Genomic DNA, 13,057 nt, shown 5'->3' with positions numbered 1-13,057 from the left:
GAACGGAATGAATGGATACATGCTGGACATGCTGCACCTTACATGGAGGGGAGATTACTGAAAGACAGTTGAGTCAGGGAAGCCAGTTAGAAAGCTGTTGTGATAATCTGACAGAACCTGTGTTAAGTTCAGTTGCAGTAGGAATTTGTTCGGTTTTAGAAACAAAAATGTTTACTTCTGCTATTTTAGCTCTCTTAGCTTAGAGCATAGCCCCAGATTATACTGTAACCAGAGTCCCTGCTGAGTTGAAATCATAGAAGCAGGTTGTGAGCTGCAACTGTGTTGCTAAAGGGCCTGGACTTTCTTTGGAGGCATTAGTTGGAATGCAGCCTCTGGACTTGGGCTATGCCACAATACTGCAACCCAAACAAAATAAAACTTGACCAAACCAGCAAACCCAGATTGGAGTTCAAGTTACTTTAACGGACTCTTGGGAAACACAAACTGTAGTTGTATTATGTATGCAAAATTTGCTCTTTGACCTTATTGTAAGGAAAATTACTGGAGTACACATAATCTTTTTGCCAGCTTTCCAAAGTGCTCGACAAGTGAACTCTTTTGCAATTATGCAATATTTTCGAAATTTTAATTTTAAAATATGCTTGAAAAGTAGATGCTGATCCAACAAGAACAGAGAACATCGATGAAAAGAATGTGTTCTCTCTGCACCTAAGAGAAGCCAACACACAGGCAACCTTATGCGGCCCAAGGCTTCGGATTTTAGGAAGTTGCTCACAGATGAATTTCTTTGAAATTAAAAGCCAAGGGCAGCATCCTTGTGTCCTCCCTCTAGATTTGACTTTTGTGTTTTATGTATAAGCTGGGGCTGACCTCAGGGTCTGGCTGAGACTCAGGTTACGTGCCTCCAAAGTCTGATGAAAGGCCCCTAAATTTAAGATTATGCAGAGTTGAGTGAGGAATCTCAGAACAGCCTAGAATTCTTGGGAGATTTTTAGTGATTCTTGCTGATCTGGAAATAATGTAAAAACAACAGAAGAGCTTTTTGTGGTATTTTCTCATGTTTTCTATTGGTTTGGGGAAGAGGCCAACATTAGAGAGGCTTAAAAATAACAAATATTTAAAAAGACATATCACACGCCCTCCCCTTTTCATACATCCCCACCAAAAAATAAACTGTGTTAGTAAAAATGGCGAGAACAGGAAGGGAAAGAAACAGCAGGCGAGGGCAGTGTGCTAGGATGGGAATGAGGAGGACCCTGGTGGCTGAGGCTCCATCTGCTGCTAACACAGAAAGTGGTGCGATGAGGAAACACCTCAAGTTGAATCTTTGCCTTGGGGGCGGGGAAGGCCCTTTGAGCCTTGAGGTCCTCATTCCCTGAGGCCTCCCGAGATATAAATTATGTGCTCAAGACAAGGAGTACCTGATGGTCTACTAGTTTGGTTTCTAGCTCAAATCCCAGAGGAGCCAATCCATTGAAATTCCATTTGCCTAGTGATCTATTTACCAAATTTGCTGATTTTCTTTAAAAAAAAAACTGCCTTAATTATTCATAAAAGTTGCATAGAAATGCATATTGCACAGAATAGTTTTTATATCAGCCTTGCAAGTTTGTTCAATGTAAATTGACTAGAAAGTACTTTTTGTGTGCTCCGGCTTTGTGAGTATGCAGTTACGACTTTCCTAGGCTGGACAAGCAGGTGGCTCTGGAGGGGGTTAGGAGAGGGTTCTGCAGAGAGGAGAGAGATCTGACAGGCAGAGCAAAAGGGGGGATGCTGAAGTTCAAGAAGGGGAGCAATGGGTGTTGGAGGCGAGGTGTGCTGGGGACAGAAAAGGTCAAGACCGAGAACGAGGAAGCAGAGAAAATATTCAGAGGCTCCAAAACGTCTCCCATAGTTCTTGGAGGCGTTGCCAGTTCTTCCAATACCAATCCTCCATAGCTGTATAATTAATTAATGGAAACGCATTTGGTTAGCTTGGTGAATTCAGCAAAATGGTTCTTTGAACATGGGCTTTGAGTGCATCCGTTTTCAACAGATCAGCCACTTTCTAGTTGGAATCTCATGGAGCCATTCCAGCAGCACCTTCGAGCTGTGGCAGAAAGCGGAGCCTTCCTGCAGGAAAGTATCTGCAGAACCTACAAAAGGAGGGGTCTGGAAGAGGAGGGAAAATTTCATTAAATGCCAAAGGATTCCTGTGCTTGCTTAGCGGGGTGGACAGAGAGGCAGTGGCCTAGTAGGATGGCCAACTCATCATGGTTTGAGGGAAAATTTCACGGTTTTAGTACTGCAAGTCTCAGATCCCAGGCAAATCGAGACAGTTAGTCACCCTAGAGCTTTTCCAAAGTTGGTCTTGAGAAGAAAAACATTAAAGAAAGGTGGTGGCGGATGAGGCTCAGGGAAGTGATGCTGTAATTATCTCTTCCAAGGCAGTATTTTTTGCAGCTGCAATTCGTATGGCCTGCAGGGACGATCAAAGGATGCTTGGGAGAAATTGCATGACCTGAGCAGTCAGCCCAGGGACCTGATACTAGGGAAGGGCCTTAGGTTCGTTTCGGATATCTTGGTTGTACAATCTGTATGCACTTACTTTTCTAAATGTGCTTTTTTTTTTCTCTCTCTCTTTTCTTAGGGAGGCAGGACACAGTGTGTGAGAGAAGTCTGTCCCATTCTCTCCTGTCCCCAGCACCTTAGTCACATACCCCCAGGACAGTGCTGCCCCAAATGTTTGGGTGAGTGACTATTTTCAGATCAAAGAACAATGTAATTTCTTCTCCGAGTTTCTCCTGAGAGCGTTTGTCTATATTGTTGTCATGTGGTTCTTGAGTTGTCCCATTTCACAGCTTGTTAGAGACATTGCTCCTTCTAATTAAACACGCAGAAGGTGTACACAGGCTTTGGCTGGTGTCTGAGGTCTCTACAGAGGCTTCTTTTCTCTTGTCTTCCCTTGTAGTTGTAACCAGGTATACCAGATGCCCTTGTGTAAGAACAGTATTGAAGGAACTGTTTTTAACTGGGAGTAGGACTATCAGTAGGAACATAAAAAGGCACTTGAGATGAACACATGGAGGAATATAGACTAATGTTACTTTTTGATGTAGAAATATGCAGGAGGATAAAGTCCTAAAATGAGAGTTTTGGAAGGAAACTGAGTAATATCTGACAAAAAGAGAGTATGAGTTTTTTCTCATTGAACATTTAATACATACTAGGCACCCCGCTCAACACTTTATATGCTTTTTCTCATTTGATCTTCTCAAGAATCTGTGAAATACAGGTACTTAAATATACAATATCTATTTGTATCGTAAGTGCTATTATTGTACTGAGAAGGAAGTAGATTCCTAGAAGGCAGCACAACCAATGAGTTATAGATTTGATATCTAAACATGAGTCTGCACGATTCCTAAGCCCATGCTTGAACCTGCTGCAGCTCAGCTTCTCTGTTGACAGAGGAGGGCCAAGTGTGCACATTGCCAACTGAACGGGGACAATCCTTGATGGGGAGTCTCTAGAGCATGAAGGTTTTTGGCTTTTGTTTATAACACATATACCAGCGTCTTAATGATCTCAGGGCCCTTGAGCTAGTTGAGGTTAGGCTATTTAAGATCCAAATAAAAGCAGCTTGACCCACCATACAAATGCAGTAGGACATCCAGCAAACCCTTAGAATCTCCAGGGATCATTTAAGGGGCTAATATTAATATTTTCCATAACCTCCTCTGGCTTGGTGTTTCTACTCCTGTTGTTTCTCTTTTTTTTTTTTTTTTTTTTTTTTTATTTTTTTTTTCCCAGGAAAAGGCAGTGAGACTGTTGTTTCTCTTGATCTCTGTTCTATTCTTTTTTTTTTGAACACCATTCTAACCTTTTAGGGACATCCCCCCTCCAGTCTTTTCACATGCTGTGGTGCCACTGAGTCAAGGCTTGTGCACAGATTTTACTGAAGGTTTGCAGCCCATGAGGGTGATTATTTTACAGGGAAGCATAGGGAACAAGATAAAATGCAATGTTAATATCCCTTGTTCTTATAAGTTCTTAGGTTGCTTTGAATTTCACTGATTCTCTTCTATTTGAGCTCCAGTCTCCTGTCGGATACTTTCGACTCTCTTCCCTTGAATCCTCCTTCCTTTCCTTCAGAGTTTGCTTTCTCCAACTCCAAAACATCCTGTTGATTATTTTTTTGTTTCCGAATTACTGCAGCTATACCCTGAAGTCTATTTTTTAAAAGACCAAATTAGCAAATATAAGTGTTTTGTTAAACTAAGACAGTTTTTTCCTCTTGACTGCTAACTTCATCTAACAATGTTTGCCTTCCTGCTACACGTACACACACACACACAGACACACACACACACAGACACACACACACACTTTTAATGTAGCTATGAAATAGCTACATTAAACAATAGCTACATTAGAACAAAGGAGATTTTGTTAGACTCTCCTGATTAAGGATATTTCCACTTATATGTGTGCTTCTTGGGTTGCAAATGTGTATTTATGCCCTTCGAGTAAAATTAGCCAGTTCAGGTGGTACAAATCATCATATTGTGGGTCATGGTGGAAACAATGTTCCATCTAAGTGAGAAAGGCCTCCCAGAGAAGGAGGCCTTTAGGCCTGGCCCCAAAGATAAGTAGGTCTGATTCATGCTTTGAAGCCAGTACCAGCTCAGAAATTTCCCACATGAGCAATGGCTGTTGTATTGAATGCAGGTTTTCCTGTTCATTTGTGGTCATAAGACACACTATAAAAGGAACACTAAAGTTTTGAGAAACTTGAAAATCATAATTCCTCCAAATGAGACCTTTTATGATTGGGCTAAAACCCAGCAGAAGGATGTGGAAATAGTTCTCAGGAAGTTCAAGAGACCTGGTGTACACATACGAATACCTGTGTTAGTTGGGTTATTACCAGTCATTATGCTAAATTTGCCTAACCATGAGGAGTTTTTGGTTGTATACATTGATATTAACACTGTAGATAGAGGTGGTGATATGGCAAGGTAGCGCTGTTGAGGCCATTTTATTTATGAGTGAAGTCAGGCCCGTAGAAATCAGACTCAAAGTCGTGAGGGAGTCCATAGGTGGGATCCAACACGTTTGCTCCTCGTGGTGAGAATCAAACCAGTGATTTGGTTCTGCATCTATACTGTAGCCTGACCTTGAGACCAACTCTGTTAAGAAGATAGCATTTTTTTCTTGACTCCTGCTGACAGTAATTCCAACAACTCTAATTCTAAGAACGACATTTAGTATGTGTTTGTCGGTATTTCCAGCACTTCACTGGGCCTACTGATAAACAGAGATTGCTGTTAATCTTTTTGCAAGGATAAAGAAGAGTATGAATGGAGATTTGATCAGTGAACATGAATCCTTGGCTTTTTAACTTGGTCGTTAATTAAAGTAACATTTCAGAGATGTTTTAATGTACTAAAGGAGAAGAAACTCAAATACTAAAAGAAAGGAGGACATGGGATTGTAGTGTTTATTTTGGATTGCTCTTTTGGTCACCAATCAAATCCTCACATTGGGGAAAACCAGGCTAATTCTGCAGAGATGGTGAGCTTACGAAAGGTTGGACGCTGACACATGGAGTTGCCTCTATGCACACTGAGTGAGCTTCTCCCTTTATACCTTTATGTAATTTCTTAACTGAGTTACTGTTTTAGTCTGTTCAGGTTGCTTTAACAAAATACCATAAACTGTGTAGCTTTTAAAGAACAGAAATTTGTTTCTCACAGTTCTAGAGGCTGCTGGTAAGTTCAAGATCAAGGTGCTCACAGGCTCAGTGTCTGATGAAGGCCCACTTTCTGGCTCATAGATGGCATCTTCTTGCTGTGGTGGAAGGAATGAGGGGTCTCCTTGGGGCCTCTTTTATTGAGGCACAAATCCAATTCATGAGGGCTTTGCTCTCATGACCTAATCACCTTTTAAAGGCCCTATCTCCTAATATGATCACATCGATGATTAGGTTTCACATGTGACTTTTGTGGGAACACAAACATTCAGACCATAGCAATGATATTTCATTAGTTCTTTTTGCTCCTTCTAGTCCTTCCTGGGATATCTTGGCTCCTCATGCCTCCACCCACCCTCTCTGCCAATACCAACTTTTTAGATAATTTTGTTTGTTCTTTAAGATGCATCTCATGCATTACATCTTCCAAAAAGTCTTCTCTGACTTTCCTGTCTTCACAGTTTGCAGGTTGGCTTTTTTCCAGAACTTACCATACCATCGTATTGAAATAATCTTTCATTTATGGTTTGCCTTCCCACTAGACTGTGAACTTCTTGAAGGGAGCTGTGTCTTCGTTATCTTGGTTCACTATAGTGGGCACGTAATGGATTTGTTGAACTTACAAAGTTCATTGTGGAATCAAACTCTTTTTAACAATGACTCTCTAATGACCCCTGGGGATTCTCTGAGCACATCTGACCCAAGGTTCTATTTCTGTGCAGCAGATTTACCTTACCTCGTCTCATGGGAATGTTTAAAGGTCCTGTGATGTGATTGCTGGTGACAAAATGGGACATCTCTGATTCTGTCTTGCTTAAACTTTGCTGTTGCTTCCCTCTAGGTCAGAGGAAAGTGTTTGACCTCCCCTTTGGGAGCTGCCTCTTTCGGAGTGACGTTTATGACAATGGATCCTCATTTCTCTACGACAACTGCACAGCCTGCACCTGCAGGGTAAGGTGGCCCCGAAAGGCCATGATTCAACCATGGTAGGAAGTTGGGTTTTCATGTTAACATAGCCAAAGGCGATGGTGTGTTATTTATTGGTGTGAGGCATTATTGATGCTATTTTCCAAATAAAATCATACTCAAGGCCGTATATAAGTTCACACATAGGACCCACATTATAACTCGCTGTCATCTTCTGAGGACCAATGAGTTAGCTCCTGGTGGTGAAAAGCAAACACTGAGAGGCTGTTCTGAGGATTTTCTAAAATCAGAAAATACATGTGGCAGTATTCTCTGGCTGTAATTATCCAAGATGAATTCTGCAACACACCTGGCAATAAAAATGGCTTTAATCATGTTCAAGAGAGAAGAAAGGCATGAATTTACAGTTCATCACAGAGGTAAACCTGGGAGTTTGGGAAGAGAGTATTCATGTGTCGTTCATTGTACCATGTCTTACTTGAGCCATTTCTCATTTTTTTCAAAAGGCAACCCAAAGTCTAATTACTGGTAAAGGAAGAATTCCACAGCCCCAGAATTTTAAAGGAGCACACATCGCACATTCATAGACTGTACTTATGCAGTGATTTATTTTTGAAACCAAGAAGAGAGGCATTTATCACGGAGGACTTTAGGATTATTCATTAGTGAGTTAATGAATCACATCTGTGTGACATGAGTTTAAAATACATTTTGGTGATGATGGTTGTTGTTGTTTTGTTTTTGATAGTTAAAGGCCTACGGAGGGAAATAGAGGATCTTTTTTTCAGTGTCAAGTATGAGTCAGTAGCTGGAATTAGAGTTCAGCAGTTCCCGATTACTGGAGGCATGCTTTGTTAAGTAGCACGCACCATTCGGGGGGTGGCCGTGTCAGGGCTGAACTGTCTGTTCCCTTAAACACTGAACATGGAGTAATTCCTAAGCCTCAAAATATTTTCCTGAGGCCCCTTCTTCTCCTGTGGTTTGTGTTATCCTGTGCTAAAACTGCTTCTTTTTGCCTTAGCCTCCACCCTCTGGACTTCTCTTTTCCACCAAGAATTTCACAGGTTATGGCTTCCTCTTGGGGTTACTGAGCCTTTGATGAAACACATCACATTCCGGATTCTCTTGATTGTAAGAACACCAGGCAGCTCATGAATGAGATTTAGTTCTGCTTGAAGTGTTTTGGCTCATGGATTTTTTGAGAGGTGATTAGGCAGTATGTCCTGGTGCTTAACAAGAAGCGTAATTAATATTTTTCATCCAAGAGGCTATTTTATCAGAGTACTGGAGTATGAATTCATGAATGCTTGAAAAATCAAGCTACCTTCATTTTGGGTAATCAGTATTATTTTCTACCTGCTTAGAGCTTCCCTCTCCAGCATTCCTAGCCAATGTACCTCACGATTTCCATGGCAGGTGTAGAGAGAACTATTTAATATAGTTGTCTTTAAATAGTACAAGAGTTAGGGACATCAAATCCCTGCACAGTTGAAAATCCATGTATAAATTTTGACTGGCCCCAAAACTCAGCTGCTAATATCCTACTGTTGACTGAAAGCCATACTGATACCATGAACAGTCGATCAACACATATTTTGTATGCTGTATGTATTATATACTGTACTCCTGCAATCAAGTAAGCTAGAGAAAAGAAAGTGTTATTAAGAAGATCCTAAGGAAGAGAAAATATATTTCATAAAGGTCTTCATCCTTATTATCCTTACACTGAGTAAGCTGAAGAGAAGGAGGAGGAGGAGGAGGAGGAGGAGGGGTTGGCGTTGTCTAAGAGGTGGCGGAGGCAGAAGAGAACGTGGATGAGGAGGCAGGAGAGGGAGGCACACTTGGTGTAACTTTTATTGAAAAGAATCTGCGTATTAGTGAAGTGGACCTGTGTAGTTCATACATGTGTTATTCAAGGGTCAACCATAGTTTGCTGAATGCAGTATGGTTTCAGATCTCTGTGCCTTGAAATGTGCCGATTCCTCTACCTGCAGTGCTATCACCTTCTTTAAATTTGATTATCAAACTCCACTTCATCCACAACTTCCTATCTCAATGTCACCTCGTCCTAGGTAATTTTTTTCTTCTTCTCTGCTATCTCTACGCCTTTACTAGTGCTGTTTACTATATTATATTGCAGTTTACTTGTTTGCACGGTTATCTCCCTTCTTACACTGTGAGCCGCTTGAGGAGAGAAGTACCTTCATCCACCTCTGTATTCTCATTGCTTAACCCAGTGCCAGGCACCATGGTCTAGTGAGATTATATATATAATATAGATCATGAAAGCGGGGAGATCTGCAGTGAAGTATGCATTATTCGAGAGCTAGTGAGTGCCCTTGTTTTTAAAACAAGAAATCAGGACCTGTAGTTTAACAAAAAATTAATTTTTTCCAATTTATGAGTTGGAATAATAACAATAATAATTTCCATGTGCCATGTACTTTAAATTTAAAATGCACACTAAACCCGAGAAGGAATCCGTGGAATAGCACTTCTTTAGGAATGAAGCCATACTCCTTTATATAAACTTTTCACCCTCGGAGGTTGAGTGACCTGGTCAAGGTCACTCTGTTTATGGTAGAGCTCTAAAACCCAGGTCTAGTCTTGAAATTGTTCGTTCAGTTCCTTTGTGGACACAGAACACACTTGAGGAATTTCATCTTGAGGTGGTGCATTAGTCACAATTTTTACTCTCTGATCAAACATCAGATCTCTGATCTGTTAAACTCCATACTGCCTTGGAGGAGACCCAAGAGAGCACTGCTAGTGCAGGCTGCCAACCCGGCAAAGGGCGGGAGGAAGGAAACTGGTGAGTCCACTCCACTGTGAGCTGGGCTTTCTTGCCACGTGCTGGCTGGAGCCAGCTCATCAGTCGCTGGAGCATGATGCCGTGAACCCCTGGGAGGTGGGGACCTTGTGCCCCACTCTCCACAGCTCCCTTTAATTCTAGTCCAGATACTTAAGCAAGGAATAACATTGTGAAGTGAATGAAAGATTTATTACAATAGAATATGGTTATCTGTGCAATGCATTTTGAAACAGTTAGTTGTGGGTTGTTACAGGAAGGCCAGACAGGATATTTGCTGGAGGTGAAAATCATTTTTAATTTCTAGTTTGCTGTTGTGTCCCCAGGATTCTACTGTGGTATGTAAGAAGAAGTGCTCCCGCCCTGGTAGCTGCGACAACGTCAGGGAGGGCTGTTGTGAAGAGTGCCTCCTGCAAGTGCCCTCGGAAGACATCAAAGTGTGCAAATTTGGCAACAAGATTTTCCGGGTATGTCATGCAATGAACTCTCAGAAACTACTGTACTACTACATTGACTATTAACAAGCTCCAGGAAAAAAATGCAGGTTGGATTATCCCATAATTTATATATACATATGTATGCGTGTGCATATATAATGTATGTATTTATTTATTAATGTATATACATTATATATGTGCATATATAATGTATTTATTTATGTTATAGTATTATATATATTTAGAATCAAGTGCAGTAAGGGGCAGAGAAACCACTATTTGAAAAATGTTTTTCTTTGGCTATACTTTTGCTGAAAACATTTTCAACCTGTAAAACATTATTGTATTTTCCAAACATGGTCAGCCAGGAATTGGGTTGAGTTGAGATGTCCCATGGATGGTGTGGTTGTGGGTGGCCCAGTGCCCGAGAGTACCTCACCCAGTTGGAGATGCTCAGTGACTCGAGTCAAGATTATGACCCTTGCCAAGATCCTGATGGATCTATATAGCTTGATGCTTTCAGAAGATTTTCACCCAGCTGCCTTTTCGAAGAGAGATTGTTTCATATGGAAGCTGTTCAGGTGAGGGTGTTCATGGTATACGAGGCCAGCACAGTAGTTAAGCAAAGTTGAGTGAGCCCTCCCCCAGCTGAACTAAAAGGGTTGTCTCTTGACCATCTGAAATGCATCGCAGGTATGTTTTACATTATTTTTCTGGGGACCCCAAGTGGGGAGCTATGCAGTGACCATTTATACTTCAGAATGCAGATCATTGGCTTTGTCCAAAGTACCTCCCCTCCCATCTAGTCTGTTTTCCCCAGGGGTGGCGGGAGTCACTCTGTAGCTGAAGGTGTCACCTTATGATGCCCGTGAGAATTGAGATCTTCACAATCAAGCCGGATGTGGGTGCTCTATAGGCCTGCTGCACTGAGCTAGGCTTCCTATCACACCGGCAGAGCTGGAGGGAGAGGTCTTGGTGCTCATGGAATCAGGAAGAAGAAGACATGGTGTGTCATGCCCAAGAGAGAGGGATCCCTGTGTGTTGTATTTATACCAGGCTTTGAGAGCCGCTCATATGTCCTGTTTCCATAAAGTCACCCTCTATCTCCAGAGCACCCAGATGAAATAGATTCACGCATGCAATGTTGTGTGCAATGCATGTTTAAGTCACCTTGTAAAATATTCCTTTAAATGACTGAGGCCCAAAATAATTTACAGAGACATTGAGTCCTAGAAATGTGTACTCAGAGGACTTGGAACAGTCAGGTGCCCTTTAAGGCAGATTTAGTTAGGTCTTTCTTTCCTGAAAAGCACTAGAGGGTAGGTAGTCCTTAAAATATCTTCAAAAAGTGAAGGAGGGGGAGAGGAAGAGGAGACATTAACAATATGAACTTATTTCTCTGTTTTTTTTAAAAAATTTGCTGCTTGGATCCTCAAACCTAGGAAGGAATCCTTGTTTTGTTTTCGGGCCCAACTATACTGCCTGTGATCATTTTACCCACAGGCAAGGATGCACAGCCCTGCCCGTTCTCTAGAGATACATGGGCTTCCTGTGGCTGGCTGAGTGTTTGGCAATTGCTGATTATGAATCTGATGAGCCAAAGAAATTCCTCAAATAGCTCTTTCTGTCTGAGCAAGGGTCTAGCCTAGGAAATGAGTCCCCATATGCTACCCTGCTTTGTGATAGGAGAGTACCAGGTAGGCAGGGACAGGATATGCATGGCTCTTGGAGTCTTCTGTCTGAGCTCTGTATTTTTCCCATTTTTGGATGGCTTGCCCATCAGGTGTCTGCCTGGGTGGGCCTGGGAGTCATTTGCATTAACCTCTGTTCTTTGTATGTCCCGTGTGGTCCAGAACCATGACACATCTGGTAATTAACCACCTCTGAACATCTCAATTAACCATCGGTGCCTGGGATGGCTTAAATATTTCAGTCCTATCAACAAGGAAAAATTAGATTTTTGTTATTGCATCAGGTATGAAAATGTATGCGTCTTTGTCTCTTAGGGTGAAGCTAAGTGAACAATGCATAAGGAACAAGACATAAATATGGCTTGGTTAGACACACAAGAATTCTTTTTATATCCTGGAGGGTGAACACACACACACACACACACACACACACGTACACGTACACACATACTTGCAAGCTCATACATACACCCAGAAATCTTCATTAATCTTTATCTTAAATCACTGGGTGTAGATAGACACCTAAGAGTCATTTAGTCTAATGACAGCATCCCTCACTCAGGGTAAGAAATTCTTTCCTCCATGGAGAAGTCACAGCCTGTTGGCTCAGCTCCTGTCAGCCTCCCTCTGATGGCAGAATCCTGTGCTCTCTCCTGTAGGATGGAGAGATGTGGTCCTCTGTCAATTGCACCATCTGTGCTTGTGTGAAAGGCAGGACCGAGTGTCGCAAGAAGCAGTGCATTCCCATCAGCAGCTGCCCTCAGGTACGTGTGGAATGCAGGTTGACTTTCTCTTCACCGTAGTGTCTTTTGAAATGCCCTATGTGTGACCTGGTCTCATGCGACCTCCTGAATACAGACTCCAGATCCCCCAAAGCTGTCACGTTCTCAAGTAGCCAAATGGCCCTTGCAAAGCTTGCTCCTTTTCTGCAGATCCTAGCCTTGCATGAAAATAGCTCTTGCCTTGCTCTTCTCCCAACTCTGATTTCCTATTAATGTCTCCCTCCCAGCTTTTTTTTAAACTTCCCCAACTCCTTGTTAGATCTGTTTCCTTGTTTTCTTTTGCCGTGTTTTATGTTGAACATCAAATCCATCTTTTGCCTTTCCTTCCTTTCTTTCCCTTCTCAAATCAGAGAATTCTCTAATGGCCATTCAAAGCAATATGTGATTGTCTATTAATAAACTCTCCAAGGGTTTTCTCCTGCCTAGCAGCATCTCCTGACTTCTTTGCTGAAGTTTTCTCTCTCTAACCCTGGCTTCCATTGTAGCCCCAAATGGAAATAGCGTCCTTATGGAAATATCTCTTTTCAAAAACCCATAGTTCCAGCACACTGAATAAAGAAACCATTATCTTCTAAAGCATGAGCTTCATTGAATTCACCTCAGCAACTTGAAACCTTTCAAGGTTTTATGCATTTTGGAAAAATGTCAAACCTATTCAATACCTTCCCATGAATGAAAAAAATATATATCCATATATTCAGGGCATGTCCAACCTC

The 13,057-nt window shown here is 41.7% G+C and overlaps 1 protein-coding gene across 2 annotated transcripts in view; it reads left to right on the top strand.

The window, feature by feature from the left end:
* Positions 1-13,057, top strand: part of BMPER (BMP binding endothelial regulator) — a 242,643-nt gene that overhangs the window by 127,681 nt on the left and 101,905 nt on the right. For both annotated transcript variants that reach the window (XM_020289902.2, XM_020289901.2), the window contains exons 7-10: positions 2,591-2,690; positions 6,537-6,646; positions 9,758-9,898; positions 12,219-12,323. In XM_020289902.2, coding sequence (XP_020145491.2) covers positions 2,591-2,690; positions 6,537-6,646; positions 9,758-9,898; positions 12,219-12,323 — 456 coding nt within the window. The remainder of the gene's footprint in view (positions 1-2,590; positions 2,691-6,536; positions 6,647-9,757; positions 9,899-12,218; positions 12,324-13,057) is intronic.

The sequence above is a fragment of the Microcebus murinus genome, chromosome 9 (genome assembly GCF_040939455.1).
Source record: "Microcebus murinus isolate Inina chromosome 9, M.murinus_Inina_mat1.0, whole genome shotgun sequence".
Taxonomy (NCBI): Eukaryota; Metazoa; Chordata; class Mammalia; order Primates; family Cheirogaleidae; genus Microcebus; species Microcebus murinus.
The sequence above is the reverse complement of the archived record's forward strand: the minus strand, read 5'-3'. Positions and strand labels throughout refer to the sequence as shown.